General features: G+C 44.6%; 1 protein-coding gene across 7 annotated transcripts in view; it reads left to right on the top strand.

Annotated features, from left to right (window-relative positions):
* LAMA2 (laminin subunit alpha 2) overlaps positions 1-21,762 on the top strand; it is a 3,858,378-nt gene that overhangs the window by 2,701,674 nt on the left and 1,134,942 nt on the right. For 6 of the 7 annotated variants that reach the window (XM_086927001.1, XM_086926997.1, XM_086927002.1 and 3 more), the window contains one exon: positions 4,047-4,240. In XM_086927001.1, coding sequence (XP_086783127.1) covers positions 4,047-4,240 — 194 coding nt within the window. The remainder of the gene's footprint in view (positions 1-4,046; positions 4,241-21,762) is intronic. The other variant, XM_086926999.1, reaches the window with a different exon arrangement.

Here is a 21,762-nt window from a genome sequence, read left to right as displayed (position 1 = left end):
GCCGGGATGTCGGGGCCTGGCCAGGCCCAGGGTTAGGGTCGAGCTGAGGCCACGCGGCCTCGTGGTGCAGTGTCCAAGATGGCGGCCGGGCCGGGCAATGGAGCTGACAGTGGCCCGGGCCAATGATACAGATATGTCCGGAAGCAGGAGTCCCGTAGGGGACGGGGTGCGGGTTGCTTCTGTGGGTAGCACCTGGAGGGCCGGCGTCCGGGCTCTGTCATGCTGGGAGGGAGCGAGCCCTTCAGGTGGCCTGTCCAACAGTATCCCTGGCTGTACTGCAGCGCCCACTGCGTTAGGGCAGACTATGAGTCCCTGATGTACTAACTTTCAGCATAACTGCAGTGGCTGGCTAGAAGGATTGATGGCCACAGAAGAGTGGACTTTGGAAACAAGAGAGAAAAGACATGAAAGTGTGTTATTCGCCATGCTACTAGGGTTTAAAATTCGAGCCTCTGCACCCTAAACTTCTCAAAATAGCATTTCGATGCTGGAAGAGTGTAGTCCAAAGGGTGCTTGACGCCCCGTTGTACACACCAGCACTTCCTTTGGTGGGCATCCCTAATGCCATGGGTGGGTATCTCACAGCCTGGCAAAGCAGATGTGGACAGAGATGGGAATCAATACTGTGGGGGACTGTTATGAGGATGGGAAATGCATTCAATTTGACAACATAGTTCACACCAAAGCTTTGCCAGAGTCCCACTTCTTGGTCTATGCCATGCTACGACAGTCTCTGGGGGCTGTATGGGAGAAACATCACACTGAACCTCCAATACACAAGACACTCGAAGTCTTGCTCACCTTTGGGGTGGTCGTAGACTAATATCATGACTTTATAAAGCCCATCAATCTTTGACTAGGAACACACTGACAAAGCTGAAAACCTATTGGGAAAATGAGATAGGGAGGGAGCTAAGGTATATGGAATGGGTTGCTGTGCTGGAGCACCCTTACAAGGCATCCAGGAAGACAGGTTTAAATATATGGAGGGCAATTTCCTACACACCACCAACCTCATGCCACACAAACTAAACGTCATGGCTAAGACAAGAAGTGCCCTAGGTGTGCACTGTTGGATGTGGATTTTATTCAAATGACATGGACCTGTCTGACAATAGCATGACCTAGAGAGGACGATGGGCAGGACAGCCCTTTTAACTGTGGATGCATGCCTGTTGGGTCTATATGCGCTCCGGGAAAATGCGTGGAGAGAGAGCACCATGTTCCTGGTGCTTCCCCGACATGCCATAGCGATGCATTGGAGGTCCGTGGAGTGACCACCCCGGTGGAAATGGAGGGCGAAAGTTGGAAAATGGGCAACAGTGGAGGGCATTACACTGCAAGCGGAGGAACAGTTAGGGTTGCGTAAACATCCAGACGTTGACGTATGGACAGACTTGGTGATCTCATTCACAGATCTCCCTGTATAACAGTATTGGTCTACTTATTGGGTGCACTTTCACTACAGGGTAGACATGATATGATATTGAAGAAATGGGCAGAGACGACTGATGGGGACATGACCCTAACCTTAGGACATGCACACCGGTGATAGCCCAAAATAAATTAGTTGTATCTCACTCGGTAAACACCATACAAACATATGCCAGACGCAGAGTAGACCTAGTAAGCATCTTTGCCTTTTCTTTGGGTATATGTTTGCACATGCACACCTTGATACAAGGACCCCTTATCCTTCAAGCATGAATGGTCGGACCAACTCTCACATCTGCCTGATGTGCCATCACAGTGTATAAGTTCTTACATGTGCATACTTCTGGGAAGATGCTATATGTGACTGCTGTGCAGATGACCTAAACCACTGATATTGATAGAAACGTACTGTCACGAGGGCGATGTTAAAAAAAAAAATACGTGTAAAAAAACACTTTTCAAACTGCCTGTCTGTTACCTGCCACTGAATGGCTTTTTGACCTCATGCCCTGAACTCCTGGGTGGCTGAGATCCTATCGTTTCCTATGTTTGCTTCAAAAATTCCCTAATCAGCCACTGTCTCATCCCTGACACATTAACACCGCCCCCTCTGAAAGAAACCTTGGTGTCCTTTTCAATCCCTCCTGCATCAGGAAACTTTTATATCTACCAGTGATTCTGCAGCCAGATCCCATGGTTGGATATATGCACGGTCTGACTCATTCCATACTGCTACAGCCCTTATTGTGGGTCTTGTTATGAGCAACATAGATGACTGCAAAAAGCCTAATGGTGGGTCCACAACAGATTTACCTTCTCATATATGGACCAGTTTATGAAGTTCGCTACACGCAATATTTTCAGTTTATCAACACAGGCTCTCTCACCTCCCACTGACACAAGCTGGTTCATTGTTGGTCAGAAAGAGAGCACTCAAGAAACAACTGTCTATTCTTTAAAGTTATGCATTAAAATCTCCTACAAGCCATCCTAAATCCTATTCTGAGTACTCCTCTGCAGGAACCCTGAGCTCCGTCACAAGCAACTTATCCTAACCTTTCTTTCCTCTTGCCCCCTGCTCTATTCTTAAGCCTCCAAAGACATTCCACTAAAACTATTTTCCCAACATCCTCTTTGAGCATACTCTGAAGCTCTCCTTCCTCTGTTTGGAGCTCCACAGCCAATGTTGAACAGAGCATGCCTTTTTTGAACTAGGTAACCCCCAACCATATTCATCCTTTCTTCCTCCTAAAATAAATAGGTGCATCATTTCATATAAAATGAACATTTTACACACTTTATCATCATTGTCCTTGTCTCCACTTGTTCCACAGCTTAACCTCCTCCTTCATCTTCAGTGTCCACCATCCACCCTGGGATTTCCCTTTTGTATCTCTTTTGTCATGTTTCAGATAAAAATGCTTAAACAAACATATTGTTTAAGTGACTCAGAACGGACTTGTGGTAGAGAGACTCTCTGCCACCATACAACGCCTTTCTGAGATCATTCGCCCCAGAGGTCTATATCAAACTTCTTCGTCATCCCAGTCGACAACTGGAATGTCTTTGGTTTGATGAGCTTTTGCGATTGCTAATTAATAACGCCCTCTAGAAATAAACTACAGATACGGTATGGGGTGACAATTAGAAGAGTTTGAGAGATCCAAATTAAATGTCTAAATTAGTGAAAAAGTGGGAATCAATTGTTGTAAGTAGTCATTGGATCTCTTTGCATTTCTCTTCTCAGTTTTATCTAACGATCTCAGTGGGGTGGAGCAGAATAGACAACCTAGAAAATGCAGCCTATCCCATATCTATGGAAAAGAGTAGGTCGCTGATATTCCAGCTCAAGGTTCAGTCGAAGATCAAAAACAGAAGGGCTAATAGCACCTTACACTGACCCCCACCACCAGCACATTTGCCCACCAACATATAAGAAACTCTGCATCGAGTCGTGAATTATTCTGTTCTTTAAGAGCCCAACCTACAGCTTGGATTAGGCAGAAGGACAGAAGACCGACTCTTCCACTGTGATGTAACCTAAAGAGACAACACAATATATATCTAGGAACTCCAGAGAGGTTTGTACAGTAGGACGCAAGGTCTGCCACGCCTGGGTCCCGTTCAGAGGGAATACCCTTCACAAAATCCAGATCACACTCATTCAGCCGGGACATATCAATATTCTCCTCTCATGGATCCCCGACCCTGTGGACCATCCATGACCTCAGAAAAGGCATCCACCAAAGTGTTAACAGGCCAAATAATTGATGAAAGTCATATCATAACAGAATTGGACAAAACTCTGTATCTCTTGAAGCTATGTGCATGTCTAAAGGTATTCGACAAGTCCACTTGAGCTTTGCTACAAACCAGGGACAAAAAAAGGATGTGATACATTTCTTAAAAACTTTATTTAAAAAAAAAAACATTTATGTTGATTGCTAAACATTTGTCAAATAAAAGACGTTTGCATTTTCTACCACCTTGTCATCTATAATACTGACTGCACCAGTTTAGAATCTCCATCTGGGTATGGGAGACTTAGAGTAGAGCTGTGGCCAGTGAAGATATCTATTCATGTACTGTGTTTTGTCCCCCTCCACACCCAGGTGCGCTTCTGGATACACTGGCAACCCAAGAATCCCCGGAGGCTCGTGCCAAGAATGTGAGTGCGATGCACACGGTTCGCTCCCTGTCCCCTGTGATCCAGTCACAGGGCGGTGCCACTGCAAGGCGGGAGCAACCGGGTGGAAATGTGATGGGTGCACGGACCGGCATGCACGTGAAGGCGCAAAGTGTGTTTGTACGTATATTATTAACCTTACTACCAAATTTCGGGCTTGGATTGTGCATGAAAAATAAAAATATTGTGGCTTGAACAAATACCATCATTTTACATCTCATTTACCAACTTGCTTCAGAATTCTCATGCTGCGACTGAAAACCTTCATGCAAAGTCTGAAAGTATTTCCTCGAAATGGCGCCGCAGTCGACGTCCTTCTACACTCTATGGTTTCCCGCGTCATGCTGAGACCAGTAATGGAAACGTGTTAAACACAGGGAATGAATACAAGGCTTCTTTTCTGTCAAGGTTACCAGCTTTGTCAACAACTGTGCTGCACATATAGAGTAAACATTTGAATTATATGTGTCATTTAGCAGTATTCTGAATGTCAAATGGATATACCATCAAAACATTGTGAATGAAATATCGCCCCACAAAACCTGTCGCCAGGATAATAACGGCCAAAATAATGTGAAAGCAACGAAAAGTGAGCAAGCATAGGTGTAAAGTACGTAAATCCACGTATATACTTTGCTGGTATGTATATTTTGAGGGACACAGATATGGAGTTACAAATAGTAACCGTATAGCTATAATCCTACACAGTATTTTGGTTTTCAATACATTTTGCCGACAATATGTTTCTCCTCGACAGTCTGACAGGCAACCTATCAAAAGACCCATGGTTTGAAATATTCAGTTTCCAGTGCACTGCACTGCTGCACTGGAGGTTATGCGCGACTTGGGCATTTCTTCTGCTTGCAGTCCACTCCCCAGCGCTGTCCGTCTGCCCAGGGTCCGCTGACCACCAGGCCCTCAAGCATAGTTTACAAATTGAACACTGACTTACACACAAGCTTAGTTACTTAAATGCTTTATGTTGAACATTGTGGAGGTAACAGCTTCTAATGTGCTGTCTCTGCTGTGGATCAGTAGAGGTTTTCATGAAAAATACAAGGTACTATCCCCCAGATGCATCAAAGTTATGTTTTGCGAGTCCTTAATAGCGAATTTTAAGGAATCGCTATTAAAGACTCGCAAAACGGGATGCATGTAGAAATCGCAATGTTATTTGCGATTCCTACTGATTCCTTATTTGCGATTCGCTAATTGCGAATCGCAAAAGCCATTCCTTATTTGCGATTAGCAATAAGCGAATCGCAAATGTGCCGCAATTTCAAGGGTGCCAGGGTGTCCAAAGGACACCCTGTTGCACCGCTGAAATGGTAATGTTCACTGGTGTTGCGCACACACATGTCCCAAGGACAAGTGTGTGTGTAATATACAACTTAGAAAAATGCACTAAAGTGCATATTTCTAAGTTTTTGCTTTTTACCACGTAGTTTGGATTTGCGGTAAATAGAGATCCCCAGATTGCGAATTCGCAATCTTGGAATGGTTCATGCATTGCATTTAAGGAATCGCAAATTACGATTCCTTAAATGCAATTGCGATTTGAGAACTTGCAATTATTTGCGAATTCTTAAATTGCGAGTGCATGAACCCTTGATGTATCTCAAATGCCATTTTTGCGGGTGCAAATGGCCGAATTTTGCGATTCGCATCTACCTGTAAGTCACAGGAATGGCTGCGTGAGGCACCGAAGGCTTCTATCCAGAGACCACTTCAGCTTAGGAACATCTCTGTGCTTAACTTGTTTAGACTGCGTTCATACTTTTAGAAACTTCTTAGGTCTGGTGCCACACTGACATGGCAAGCAAGGATGTGTTTTGCCTCCTCGGTGATGCTGGAGCCTGTGAACACCAAGCTGAATCATATTGCACTACACGGCTAAATATACATGTGCTAAATTTGAAGATTTAAAAAAACGTTTTCAACCATAAAGACATTTCCCAATCACTAACTGCCTCCTTTAACTAAAAAAGCATTTTCAAGCATGTTGCTAATGTCAGGTGTTAGAAATGGGATTAAAAAATAGAGGCAGAGGCTCCGAAGGCACAAAGTTCAAGGATGTGCTTTTTAGTCTACAAATTATGAGGCAGTTCCTTTTCAACCTGTTCTGTGCAAACGTTACATTACGCAAATGCTTGATGCACAGAAGCATAATCATGTTAGCTTGCCACCCCCTGTTGGAAAATTTGGAGGTTTGAGAAAAAATGGGAAGTTTCCCAACTTCGCAAAAGGCATAGAATCCCTTAGGCAGGGCTTTCAGTGGGCCGGGTCTCACCGGGTCTGAGCACCAGCAGTTTTTTTTATGGAGGCCTCCAAACGGGTCTCTATCAGGCTCTGTTTTGTGCCCTGGCACAGGCGGTCCGTTTTTTTCCAGCGTTATAGGGGAAGGGAAATCCTTTAAAGAGAGTCATTTTCTCTCTGGATTTCTCTTCTCTTTTCGGAACTAAGGAGCAGCAACATTGTCGTGGTGTCACCAGGGCTTTAAGTGGAAGATTTTCCAATATTATATACAAGCCACAGTAGCTGCTTATTTATCTTATGAAGCTAACAACCATTGACAAAGTTAATAGTCCTGACTTTATGATGTTACTTGTTATATCTGGATGCAATGACAGAAACGGCCAAAAACCAGTCGGACGGAACACAATGCTAAGCACAGATTTTTAGCTTTCCTGTTTTTAAGTCACACCCTTACTTACATTAGCCGCGCCCCCTTGAGAGACACCCCCCTACCGACCCCCTAGTTTTTTCTTCCCACTTAAAGCCCTGCCCTTAGGTCGGGCCCCTTCTCTGCTGCCACATGTTCACTCAATACCGATGTGGGCTTCCATATCGTCTCTCAGGACTGCCCTTGCACTGTGTGGCAATGGAGTAACACAATGCCCAGCCCTTGGTAGCCCGTTCCTGATGCTGAAAGTCCTGCCATGGCACATTGGCAGCAGGGGGTGAGGGATACAGCAAGCCGTGCCTCCAGTGGTACAAGAGAGCCAAGCACCCCACCGGAGCCTGCCTAGCAGCAGGGACTTCTAACTTCCATTCAGACCTTTTTTGACCACAGTTTTATTTTAAACTCACAAGATTCTCAGTTCCTGAAACTGGGGATTTAAAAAAAAAAAAGATGTGAAGTTGTGAGGTGTAGAACTTTGCAACTTTGCTTGTGAGTATCACTAAACCACCTTGCTTCTCATTGGTAAAAACTGTAGGAGGGGTGACGACAAAGAACCAATAGGAGAGCTAGAGGGAGGATCAGGGGCAGAGCTTGAGAAGGCCAAGATGATCTTGTCTTCTGAATGTCCATAGAATTGAATACCACCCAGCTGTAAGCTGCACCAGACTTTGCCAACAGCTGGACTAGAGTGGACTGTGCTAACATTAAGTAGGTGAAAACCAGTCTTCGTGAAACAGGATTTACAATAAATAAGAGACATTGCATCCTTCAGTTTCGTCCACACTTTTTGTCAGGTGGGCTTTAGGGACCAAGCAAAAGAAAAAACATGTCTTCTGTATGTCCATCTAAAGACAACACAGATGCATGCAGTAATAATAACCAATCCTAATGAAAAGCAACTTGCTTTTCGACTTTATATAGACCTCTCCACATGCGAGCTAAAGTTATGTATTGCTTCTATAAAAATGCATTTATTCAGCAGTGCTCAGTAAAGCGTGTTAATTTTCTTACAGTTCATAATGAAACGAAGTGATACACTGAAGCTTTATGGTAGGAACAAATTCCTTTGCAAGATTCATCTTTGCGGCTAGCCTTAATATCTTTCAGACGACTTAGCTTCCTATAATACTGTGAATCGCAATGCACCCCTTACATAATGTTCACCCTTTGTTGCCTTGCAGCCTTGAAATAAATTACATTAAATAGGTACAGATTCCATTAATTCTGCCTCACAGTGTCGAAGGAGAATAAATATTCGAGGAAGCTTCAGACAGTTAAGAAGTCAACCTGAAATAGCACAACTGGGTTAGTACTCACCCATTGTAGACAACACCCCTAATTACCTACAGACCCATGCACCAGCTTAATTGGCCTTCATCTTTTTCAAAGTGTAGTGGTTAGTGGGCGTTTAATTCAGCAGCTCCCATGGGTTCAGTCTGCAGCAGCCCCTAGCACAAAACAGGATTCAAACAAACTTGAGGATAGGCAGATCGGTGAATGGGTATACAAACCGTAGAACAGCCCAAGATCTAGTCATTTATGAATAATTGGTTGGATGGCACCAGCAACACCAAGGGTGTGATTAGGTTAATCCATTGTCCTGTACTGGATGCCAAAAAAAGACACTGATGAGACAGACCACATGAGATCAATGGCAACTTTGAGGGAACAACTGGTTTGTGCACGTGACACTAACATCCAACACTCTCCTTGAACTTGAGCCAGACTTCACACATTTTGGATGCAAAACATTGATACATAACTCAACAAATTGTTATTTGAAGAGATGCCCTAAGCATGTCCCTTCCAAATAGGAATTTTTTATGGGTTTCTAACCCCCTTTTGAGATTCAGTAATGAGAGATCAAATAAAGAAAATGGGTTTAGTCCGTAACAAAAAAGCCATTTGTGTACCACAATATGACTTTGCTCATCAGGCCCCCGGAACCTTCTCCTACCCGCCTTCTACCTTCTTCCATGGAGCTTACCCCACTGTTCCTATTAACAGATTGAGCTATGCCCATTTTCTATCTTATCAATTACTTTATAAACTCAGGATGTAGAACGCTCTTCTCTTTTTGTTACACTTTTGGGCGCTTCCATAAAACCTAACTGTTCAAGCAATCTTACCCTCACCATCAAAGGAACAATCCTCTGTATTTGGTTCCTTAACAACACTGCAGTCCACACGGATATAATCTTCTTTGTTGCTAATACCGGTTTTCCCTTCTTTTTTCACTCGCTCCTCCTTAACAGTCTCACCATTCTAGTTATTTTTTTTCCCTTCTTGTTGGTTACTAATTCACTGTAAAATGTACAGATGCTCTTGGGCAGGGAGTGGGGTATATGATCCCAAATCCGAATAAAGTACATATACAAGTATAAAAAAAAAGCACTGATCTACAGTGGAAGTACTGTTGTGCTTGGTTTCTTTTTGGAGTACATTTTTGTCCCACAAATGCTTCAAATATTAGAATTGGATTCAGCCTGATGTAGCAATTGTACAGCAGCAACAACCTATTATTTACATATATACCTCCAATGGGAAACCTTGGTTATTTTATTATCGCTCTTTTTTTTTTGCTCCGGATGCTGGTGACAAAGCCAGCTCGTCATGGGCGTTACCTGCGCTGCGCGCATGACGAGCTGGCTTTGTCAATTTTTCAAATTTTCAGCGCGCAGCGGGAAAACCCGCTAGCGTGCATGCGGTTAAGAATCTGTTAAGTCTATCTCACACCTTGGGCCAGTTGCTCAGTGCCAGTTGACATAAAGCAATGGAATGGAAGTGAACTTCGGTTACTGAGGAGCAAGTGCTCAGTATTCTGCATGCTCACAAGCATTAAAGAAGCATTGTCAGAGTGAATGTCAGTTCTTGCTGGTGCAATAGTTATTTTAAAATTATTATTTTATAGTATTTTTTGCAAATGTATGCCAGTAAAATATAAAGAAGGAAAAAATATGACATGATGTTCCCTAAATGTGGGGCCGTGGGCTCGCAATATACTATTTGAATTTTAAAAAAAACAGCCATTGTAGATAATCCTAATGGAACAGCACTGGTGCTTCTTATTAGACAAGTGTATGAAAGCATGCATTGCAACCCTTTGTAGTTCTAATGCCCTACGTAGGAAAATTTGGTATTGATTGGTGAAAAGATAAGGCACTATTGGCTTTGAGGTATAATATCTTAAAGACATCCTTTGAACACAAGAATGACTACAAATAAAAAATGGATAAAGAACGGGTAGAATAAAAAAACTGGGATTGTAATATATTGCCATATCAGCCCTAGCAAGGAACAGCACTTATATTTAGCCACTTGTAAATTTCTGTTTAGACAAAAAGCCACCCCTCACAGTTGCAAGAGGCAATGGCTGGAATGGTCTGACCCATTTCCCCATGCTACATGCTCTGGGGGGGATGTGAATGGCAGTTGAATGGGCCAATGGATGAAGAGGGCACAAGGATACAGAAATACACTCAACAGTTACCTCTATTACACTCTACCAAAATATCAGGATTTGGCCCTATTGTGACAGTATGGCAGAACATGTATTAAAGCCATAATTATTATAATAATATCATAGCAATATAATTGTGTAGGCCCAGATTTAATATAGGTTTGTGGTGCTGCTCACGTGACTAATAGTAATGTGAAGAGTTGCAACCATTAGCGTCAATCAACTCTTAGGTGCTAAACATATTGTGTGCTGAAAAGTGACCCTTACTTGGGATTAAAACGACAATGCGTTACCTCCCAATTAATGTATTCAAGGGGTCTGTTTGGAATGGGAAAGTACAAAAAATATAGGTTTTGGTGTAAAGCCAGATCTGCAAAAGTAGCATGATCTTGTTTTGCACCAATTCCTATAACCACGAAAAACCACGATCAAACGAGGGCTGAAGGGGTACATCACCTGTATACTGGCTTTTTGGTTGAATCTGTTGGCAGTTGTCTCTGGGTTACTCGGTTGTGACTTTGTCATTATCGCTGGCAGGCTATTTGCGGGTAGCCACAGACTGTACAAGTCCTGATAGAATAGAATAGAACAGAATAAAATACACCCAAGCACAGCATGCGTGTTTTACCCTCAAACACCCATCTTACTTATCAGACCCACCTGCTTTTGTCTGATAAGTAAGATGGGTGTTTGAAATTTGTACTGATGGGTGTTACTTGTGTACAAACACTTACGATAGGCACTGATGGCAAGCCATTTGTAATGCAAATACAGCAAAAGGCTGTGTTGGCCGGTGACTCCGGGTTAAACTGGTGCTCTGCTATATTTTTGTCCTTTGCACAGTGCAGCACTGCAAGTTTTCACTCAGCGCTCTGTTGCAGTGGCATGACAGCAGCGTCGGTATTGGCCTGAGCGGCCTGGTTCGGCGCTCCGACAGGGAATGGGAGCCTGAGCATGTTCTCCATGGAGAGCACACTAAGTGCGCAGGACGGTTGGGTAATAATGTGCTGTTATTGTCATTGTATTTTTCCTTTGCACTGCTCGAAGAGCAGTGGGGCGACGCTCACTCTTCCACCTTAGCGGAGGAGCCGCCGCTGCTCCATTGCATGAAGATCAGTAAATCTGAGCCATGGAGTTAAGACTATTAAGTCTATACTTAACTCTAAATCTTTACCATAAAGATATTGTGGTAGTCGATTTCTGACTACAATATACTTAAAACACAATACTCTGGAAGAGTATCATATGGGGTTGCCCCAGCAAGCACAGAGCCTAGAGTTAAAGGATAAAGACAAACACATTGGATGAAGGTTGTGATGAAGGGATGAGGACTAGCCGATTTGTCTAACGGAGCAGTGAAGAATTAAAAACATGGGGGGAGATTTACAAGCCCCATGCGTCACTTTTACGCTGTCATTGCATCACTTTTATGACGCAACGGCGGCTAAAAAATGCGGCAAATTTACAACGTGACGCATCTAGGGAGATGCGTTACGTTGTAAAGCCCTGAGTGACATTATACCTGAGTCACGTATAATGTATGCAGAGTAGGCGTTCCCAAGCAGGAAAGCCTCGTAAAAGTGACGCTGTGAAATCTACAAGATTTCACTGCATGACTTTTAGGACGCCACTGCGTCAAAACCTTACGCCTGCTTGAAGCAGGTGCAAGGAGTGACGCAGTGTATTGGATATAGGTCACAAAAAGCATTGCTGGAGTTGCGTTGTGTTTGCGACACGACTCCAGCAATGCGTGACTTTTCCACCAACAGATGCATCCGAATTTCTGACGTATCTGTCAGTTCTTGCGCCATAGTGCGCCGTATTGTAAATACGGCGCATCTATGGTGGCACAAGGGTTTTTGACTCAGGCACAGGGTAACTGACACATCTATATAGATGCGTCAGTTGCTTGTAAATCTGCCCCATCGCTCTTCTTTCAAAAAACTTTCTACTAGTACATGTTCCAGAGCACAAAGAGTACGTTGCAAAATTGCTCCGATTCTAGCAAGAGTGTGGGGTCACGAGAACTCAAAGAAATTGAAAAGTAGCATTTTAATTTTTAACTCAAACTTTAGAATGGTACGCTGTGTTCTTTTTCCATCTTACAGTAAAATTACAGCTCGATAAATATGCAGTTATTTCATCACATTCTATACTGTGGCGATTACGGCATCTCCGCAGCCTAGCATTAGCGCAGTTAGCCCAGCAGGGCCCTGTTTGTTGCGTCTCATTCCGGAAGTAGGCGGGTTCAGCGGACGTTAATTGCTCCGCAGTCTGTCGGCGGAAGCGGCTGCTAGATTAGAGCTGGTTTTCCAATACAACACATGTTTTATTCAGACAGTTAGCATTTTCGCAAGTACAAACAGCAGCGGCGACATTTAGCCAGGCTTGCTTGGAGAGACCTCACAAATGGCAAAAAGACCCCCTTCGGCTATTTAAAATGACTTTGGTCCGGGCAGGTAGTCACGCGCCATAGAATTCTGCTTAACAATAGCAATTTGCAGAAAATGGGCCTTGAGAGGGAGATGATATTACGCAGTTGGCTGGCAGGAAGCTTTTAGCGCAAGCTGCGGAACACTATGCAAGACCCGACCATAACATGGGGAAGTAATTGCTAACACCGCCGGCCAACGCTTGGGCTGGTCAAAGGCGCTTTTTCTAAAAACAACATAAAAAAGTGCTTTTAAACATCGTACTTAAGAGAAAAAATACCACACAGTTTGACCTCCGTCGTTCTGTGACCAAACAGAAGGCATGCTGGGGGATGGTGAGCAAATAGTACATAAAACCGGATTCGAGCATTGTAGCAAAACCAAACATGCAAGGAATTGCCCACGTGCTGCGAAATGGCCAACTCCCGCACAGTTGTAAATTGACACAAGTTTACTTCCGTGTGGTTTGCATGTTTAGTGAGAAAATAAATCACAATCTATACATGGGCGTCCGCAGAAATTTATCCAGGGGGGGGCAACATTTTTACTTCACCTTCCTCCAACATGATGTGTGCCAGGTGGGGCACAAGAAACACTGGGGCGCAGGAGGAGCCATGGGGTCAGCGGCCTCCTGCAGGATGGGGCCAGTGCCAACGCCAGGAACCGCTTCAACAGGACGGCGCTGCAGTTTGGTGCGAGGTGGGTCACCGGAGGGATGGGGCGGGTGGCGTCTGAGGGCCGGGACTGCGGGGTCCTCTCAGGGACCCTGGGAGTCCGGGCTGCATAGGTAGGGGGAGCGGGGCATCACCTGTGACCGACATCTGCAGTAACCTGTCTGGGTTTTTAAGAAGGTGTTTATCCTATGGATTCGAAGCTGCAGAAGCCAAGGAACCTGTCTAGAGGAGGGTGCCCTTCTGAGGGTGCTCGTCTGATGGCTGGGGCCCGCAGAGCTCCATGCACTTGAAGCAGAAGCCCCACCAGCGCTCAGGTGTCTGGCGCTATATGACGTGCGTGAAAAGAAAGTGCACCCTTTTTCCATGGACAGCTAGCTCCAATGTTGTCACCCACATATTATGTATCACTGCCAGTGTGTGTTCCACTAGGGTTGCCCCCCACCCCTCCGCTGGACAGCACCGGGTGGTGAAGGGAGGGCCTACTGTAACTGCGCAGTCTCATGAATGCGAAGTTCAGGGCTTCCTCCTAGGCAAACACGTAAAATATTATACTATTCACAGACCACACAGTCACTGTCTTTAAATAAGACTAACAGGACACATTTCCCGTGCAGTGTACCAACATCATTCCCTACTACCTGTATATTTCATGTCATTTCTACACACAATAGTATACAAGTTAATAAAACAGCAAAAGAGCAAATACTTAAAAACAACAGTTCATCCCATGTGTACTGGAACCTTTGGGGGTAGATGTAGCTGTTGAAGTTAAGATGCAGGGCCACAGCCCATGCTCACATTCCTACAGGCGATGAAGTCAAACAAATTATAGCAAATTCTCTGGTGTGTAGTTATCCATATCATGACTGGACTGACTAGAAATGCCCATGCTGCCTGCAAATACCGCCTGAACCTCCTGGTGGCTGTTAAACCTGCGGCCGGGTGCAGTCCATGGTTGTTGGTAGCTGAGAAATATGCTAAATTTCATTGGTAGTAGCATAGGGCTCAGCTACCAATGACATAACGCTCGCATTGAGTGACCCCGTGGCATGGCCGCCCTCGACCCGCACCGCCTGGTGTGACTCGTTACAGCTGGGCCGTGGTCGGGAGGGCCCCATTATTTCTGGTAACATCGAACGCGCTTGTGCACACTATTGCAGCCCAGTGTCACTCACTGGGCTGCTGGAGTGCACTGCCAGTGTTAGTGTGTTACTAAAAAGAATGGCGCCAGGCCACCCGCGTCTGCCACCCATATGGCACCATGGCACGCCACCAGGTCCAGCCATTACGAGTACGGCCCGCACCTCGCAGGCCGGGCGCCATTATTTATGGTAACATCGGACACTCCTGCAGCCCAGTGTGTCACTGGGCTGCTGGAGTGCCACTGCCAGCATTCATAGCTGCCAATGTTTCAGATTGCTAATGCTATGTGTGACATTTTCATAATTACAGTGTAGTTATGAGTGACGTTTCAACGAGTATGAGTGACACTTTCTTGCGACAAAAATCAAGCAAGGAAAACAAGGGAAACATATAACTATAAAAAATTAGACTGACTTGAGCAATGAAACACTCTAAGAAGATCTTAAAACTGGTGCAAACGGCTGACTCATAATTACAATGAAATTATGAAAATTTCACAAATAGCAATCTGAAACTTATAGTGAGTTAACTACTTTGTGCATTCTGGGAGTTATGGTATTGATATGCCTCAGTGGACCACTTTGTATAAATACATTTAAAAACAAAGATACCTAAAACGAAAGCCTTGGATTGTACACATGGTGTCCTGCTGACAGTTGAATTAACTGAGAGCCTACATCTCCAGTTCCTCATGTGTGCAGGCGGTGGTGGTGTCTAGCGCTCTTTTTTAACAGAATGGGACACATTTTTCATTATTTAAACTTTACCCGGAGTAAGAGAGATAAAGGCAGAGAAAGGAAAAAGAAGCAGAAAAGGGAAAACAATAAAAAAGGGGAAACATGGATGAAAAAGAACATGTAGCAGAATAAAGCTAAAGAGAGCAGCAGTGTGGGGGTGGTGGAAAAATTGCATTAGTTATCCACAAGTCTAGGCACCCCAGCTTTCAGCTGCTCCTGCAGTGGTTCCATAAGAAAACTTTGGACCCCTGTGCTTATTATTATTTTTTAAATTAGGCACTGCCTCCATCTTTACCTAATTTTCAAGAGTTAACATTCCATGTCTCCCTAGATCAGGACATCCCTCCCTCGTGGATGATTTGTCCTCCCTCTCTGGGAGGCTTGGCCTTCCCAGGTGCTCTGTGTTAAGGGCTCCCCGACTCCTTCCCTTCCAGAGATTGGGTTACGATGTCAGTGTTTTGTCTGCTGATCTTTTAGGTACAATGTGACACGCATCCGAGTTCTGCGTCCCCTGAGCCCTGGGATAATCTCCCGGTTTTGAAAGGCCTCAAGTTCCCTGGCCTTTCTATAGCGGCCAACTCGGTCCTCGGCTGTGGGGAACACGGCGTGGAGCTTGTGGCCTCGCTGATGCCTGTACAAGGCCACTGGCCACCCCAAGAACCATGCGAGGCAGGAGAAAAGGACTGCGTGGGTGGAGGGGGTCCAGAGAAGGGAGACTGCGGAGAAGAGAAAACAACCCTAGGAGTGTCAGTCATGATCGGGCTGTCTGTCTGCAGCTCAGCCTCACTCTAGCAAAATGAGCTTAATGCTGAGCTTCACAAAAATTAAGTATTTCTGCATTTCGGTGACTGAAACAGTTGAGCAGTAGTATAAGCCACTATGTTTGGTAAGTAACCGGACACTTACTTTTGCAGCAGCTGCTGCCACCGAGCCTGCTCCTGCGCTGGTAGCTGCAACGACCCGGACTGATGGGCCAGCCTGCCTGATTACTTTCCCTGCAGAAGCGCCGGCCGCATTTCTGGCCTAGAGTCGAGGACAGTGCTGGTGCAACATTTTGATAATGGCCTCACTGCTGCTGGGCTCACTGTCATGTCTGTTCAGACACCATCCCTTTGGTGGCATACGGGTCCTGGGTGACGTGGTACTTTACTATTTCGGCTCAAGCAAACAGTTATGCGCGATGTCATCACCACTCCGCTGAAATGATCTGCGCAACCCCGCTGGCGGGGGTGAATTTGTTACATTGTTTGTAACCTCACCTCTGCGCAACCCTGAGAGCGCTGAACCTGCCCGCAAGCTGCAAGCTGCACACGCGGCGCAATGCCAGCTTTCTGGTTCAGTTAGTTGTGCTAACAGCAGCACTGCCAGTACGGCCCGCACCGGACGGACCGACGATCCAGGGGGGGGCATGTGCCCCCCCTTGCCCCCTCCTGCGGACGCCCATGAATCTATAGATCCCATAAATGCGGCAGAATTCTTTCAAGGACGCCATCGAGTTAAGAGAAACGCGCAGCCTCGGTCGTGTAATAATAACGTTTTTAGGCTTGTGTGGGTGCAGAAGGTGCCTAAGAGTGTTTAATGTGTAAAATAAATAAAAATAAAATAAATATCAGGGCCACAGCTATTTAGCAGAAGTCTACTGCAGCCTACACCATCCACAGCTCCTTCCACTGCTGCTGATTGTCTTTGTCAGCATTACCCACTAATGATCACGTTTAAAGAAATGTGCCCTTTTTTGGACTATTTCAGGGCCCCTCAAACAGTAGGAATGGCCTGGACGAGCTAGTTTTACCATGTTTTAAATAATATAATAAATGTGCATACACTCCAATGATGTGGTTCTTTAAAAAAAAAATAGACACACAGCGTCACCTTGTGCTCGACTCTCATAAATACATGCTGGTTCTAAGCTCGGGCAGACACTAGCACAAATTAAGCACTGCCACCCAACGCTTTTGTTTTGTTCCCAAAATTCCCTTTCTCTAGTGCGTATACATGATACCTGAAAATCTCAGTTAGAGATTGCTCAATACACAACAAAGTTTACTTAAAAAATAATGTATCCTCCGTTTTGCTTTGCTTTTTACAGTTCCTATATTAACTCGGAGATTTATGCGCTGTAACAAGCAGTGGCGTCTCCTCTGCAATGGTGGAGGAGCGTCTCCCCACTGCCTGGCTCAGAGGCAGCAAATGAGAAATAAAACAATGCTCTTTCATTGTTATTTTTACATGTACCGCCTCTTCTTAGCCAGCGGTGTTGGGAGAGGCGGGGCTCAGCCATGGGCGGGGGGAGCAGGAGTGCTACATGCACTCCACTACCTAAGTGTGCATATGTACTTTTGCCGGCCCGTTCAGGCCGACTAAAACACACAAGCGCACTTAAGTTTTCTTCAGCCCAGCTGCATTGAGCAGCCAGGCTGGAGAAACACCACAGACTCTCTGGTATGAGCAGGGCGTCTTTCTTGCCTGCTCAGACCAATCCCTGCCCTGCAGCACAGGGATTGGATGGGAGTTCCATGGGCTGCAGGGACCCAGGAAGTGGAGAGTTGGCAAACGCAACGCTGGAGCCGGCCAGCCGGCCACAGCAGCAGAAGGTATGTTTTATTTTTTTATATCGTAATCCCCCCCTCCGCACAAGGCCTCCCTCGCGACCCCACCCGCGTCACCACCCTTTGTTTATAGCAGCCGCCGCTGGTAACCAGTGCAATTAAAAAAAAAAAAAAAAAAAAAAGCCACTGGCAGTTTGCAGCTGCTAAAACAGATTAATGATATGACCTTTGGGAGTTGATAGACTAAGGTTTGGGCTGGCACTCAAGTGGTGTAAAGTGACACAAAGTATTGAATAAAATTACTTACCATTATTGAAGCCCACAGGTACAGTGCAACATTGTGTTGCCCCTCACAAGCATCCATGCAACCCTCAGTTAAATAAACTCTTTGGTCTGTAATTGACTTGACTCATGTGGTATACTTCTACAGAGTGACACACTGCCACAGTTATACTACACCTTCCTTTAGTCATTTACATCTTTGTCTAGGGTGAAGGCATTGCTTTCAGTCGCTTGTATGCCACAGTAGTGCATCTTGACTCAAAAATGGTGTTCAGAATTGTGCTCCAGAGCGAGTCATTGAATGTTTCAGTGATTTGCTGTCGGATCACTTTCTAATGTGGATATTAATTTAAACAGTTTCCACTCGCGCATTCTTCTGCCACTGGCAACAATACCAGTCATCCTTATAGCCTGTTCATGAAGCATTTTAGGCAGCATTTTTGCCACCATGAAGAGCTGCAAATCACACATGTTACTAGAGTCGTGGGTGAGGGTGTGAAGCAGACTAGAATGAAACCACAACACGATGTGCAAGGCAGGAAGCTGAAACTGTCAATGAACATCTTAACATTTAGTGAAAGAAATAACGTAAAATCAATGCTAAAACCCAAACATGATGACTGCTCACTAACATTCTCCAAGGTGATTTTATCTGATCCAAATAGCATTACTTATTCCGTTAATCAAACTCATTTCTTGAAAAACTGAAATCCCAAAGTGAGGAATATTCCAAGAATTGCACAAATAAGTACAAGTCACAATTTTTTTTCTTAGCAGGCCATAGCCAGCCTGTTGCCAGCCCTGAATAATACCTCGTTCACCAAATACCAATGGCCGGATTACAGAGAGTGCCCAGGAGGCGCAATGGGAGAACAAAGGCCCACATGCATCATTGTTACATTTTGAGATTTCTTAATTGCGAAAATTAAGGAATCGCAATTAAGAAATCGCAAAATGTTATGCATTAAAAAATCACAATATTTTTTGCGATTCCTTAATTTTCCTTAATTGCGATTCACAATTTGCGAATCGCAATTAAGGAATCCCTTCCCATTGATTCCTATGGGCCTAGAGGCCCATAGGAATGAATGGGAAGGGATTCTCATTTTGCGATTCGCAATTAAGGAATCGCAAAATGAGAATGCTATTTCATGGGTGCAGGGGGGGTCCCAAGGACCGCCCCCTGCACCCCTGAAATTTAACTTTAATAAAATGTTTCACAAACACATGCCCCAAGGGCATGTGTGTGTGTAAAATGAAACTTTCAAAAATACACTTTTGTGCATTTTTGAAAGTTTTAGAAAATTACCATGAAGTTCAACTTCATGGTAATTTACCTCTTCCTATTTGCGAATTCGCAAAAAAAAATATTCATGCATTGCATTTAAGAAATCACAAATTGCGATTTCTTAAATGCAATCACAATTTAAGAAATCGCAACATAATTGCGATTCCTTAAATTGCGAAAAAATAAAAAAACATGATGCTTTCCAAAAAAGGAAATTGCATTCGCAAACGGCCGAATTTTGCGATTCGCACCGTTTGCGAATGCAATTTACCTTGATGCATGTGGGCAAAAGTCCTGTGCACACGTATTTGGATAGTAAGTTTTAGTGTAAAAACCCAATTACTACACGACTCTTCATGAGGAAATAACAAAGGTCGACATCAGAAGTTTCATGTCGGAGGATTTATATATCAATCCAGATCAGTACAGAAAAAACACAAACCAGCCGACCCGTGTACGTGGTACAATTGTGACTCTTCAGGGCTGTATGTTTGGAAGTTTGGGTCTGGAAAATCACAATGGGCATGTGTGCCTGCTTTATGCGCCTCTCGGGCACTTCGGTATTACAGAAGGGACTGCAGACACTTGTGCGGACACTTTTGTAATACTGAAAGCACTGGCGCACATGTAATGCCCAGCAGCTATCTCAAGAGGGCAATCCCTCTTTTGCATGGGGGTGTAGCCCCATTTCAAATGAGCAAATCTCTTTGCCTCTGCTCATGTGTTGTATAGTGGACGCAGGGGCAAGGGCAAAGAAGCTGTCCGGAGATGCACTGAAACTGAGCCACAAACAGGCGCCGCACTGTCATTGAGCCTGCTAATGATAGCCCTCTGGATTAGGAAAACAGAGTGCCGTGGATCCCCAGACATCCCCTTGCGGGTGGGTGCAGTCACTCACTGCACATGCCTGCAAAGGGATCTTAATCCCTCCTCGAAGTGCAGGTAGGTTGCCGCCTGCACAGTGAAACAGGGAACACCTTAGAATCAGCCCCTCTGTATTCCATGTGAATGCGTCCCCCAGGGCAGCAAGAGTTTGTGGTTGCCATGAGAAAAGAACATTCCCTTTAAAGGGCTCACTTACCCTGTTTGCGTACAATGCACCAATTTAAAGATGCGCCATGGCGCAGCTCGGAAAAGTGTGCCCGATTAGTAACAAGGGCACTAGTCTGCCGAATCTTGCTTCCACCACATGCCTCTTTGTTAGATCACCGTAGGCACCGTGTCTCTTTACTTCGCTCTTCCAGGCGCTTACGGCCAGATTAATCAACGTAAAATCGGCTTGCAAAGGGCCAGATTCTGAGAATCTGGCCCTTTGCGAGCGCAATTTTTGCATTTGGGATTCATCATCCCAAATGCAAAAAGCGCTATTATAGAATTCGCAATTTTGCGAGGAATTGCATTTAAGGAATCTCTATTTGAGATTCCTTAAATGCAATTCATGAAATATTTAAAAATTGCGATTTCGCAATTTTAGGCCGCTATTTACTGCGAAGTCAAACCTCGTGGTAAATAGCGGAAACTTAGAAAAATGCACTTAAGTGCATTTTTCTAAGTTCTATGTTACACACACACATGTCCTTGGGACATGTGTGTGCGTAACACCTGCGTCCAATTTCATTTCAGGGGTGCAACAGGGTGTCCTTTGGACACCCCTGCACCCTTGAAATCGCAAATTCAAAATGCGAATCGCTAATAGCGATTCGCACATTGATATGTCTTCCCATTCATTCCTATGGGCCTTTAGGCCCATAGGAATGAATGGGGAGTTATTCCTTATTTGCTATTAGCAATTAGCTAATCGCAAATAAGGAAGCTGTAGGAATCGCAAAATAAATTGCGATTTGTACATGAATCCCGTTTTGTGAGTCTGTAATAGCGATTCCTTAATAATCGCTATTACAGACTCGCAAAACGGTACTTTGATGAATCTAGGGGTTAGTCTTTCCCATCCCAATGCCTTCCTTTTCCGGTCTCTCTCTTGTTCTGTTTCAAAGTGTGATAGTCAAAGATCAGTCTCTCAATAAATGAGGGGCGGTGCCTTCCACCTGCAAACACTGGCACAAATTAAGCACTGGTAGTTCACCCCTTTCAATATTCATTTTATAGTTTGTCTGAAATACATTGGTGTAAAAAAAAAAACATAAACTGAAAATTCGGCTGCGTTCTTTGAATCTGTCTGAGTTGAGTTTGCCGAGGCGACTGAGCAAGAATTTTCACAAGTTCTAAAAATATAATTTACAGTTTTAGCTTTTAAATCTGGGTCTTGCATGTACAGGGAGGTCATAAACGGATCTATCTTCCCCAGCTTTTGAGCGATCAGTTTAATGAAGCTAGTAGAATTAATAGGCACATCAAACGAAATCCGAAGCAGTTCCAAGGTCGGTGTATTTTACC

The sequence above is a fragment of the Lissotriton vulgaris genome, chromosome 6 (genome assembly GCF_964263255.1).
Source record: "Lissotriton vulgaris chromosome 6, aLisVul1.2, whole genome shotgun sequence".
Taxonomy (NCBI): domain Eukaryota; kingdom Metazoa; phylum Chordata; class Amphibia; order Caudata; family Salamandridae; genus Lissotriton; species Lissotriton vulgaris.
Note: the sequence above shows the minus strand (reverse complement) of the source record. Positions and strands in the feature narration are given on the sequence as shown.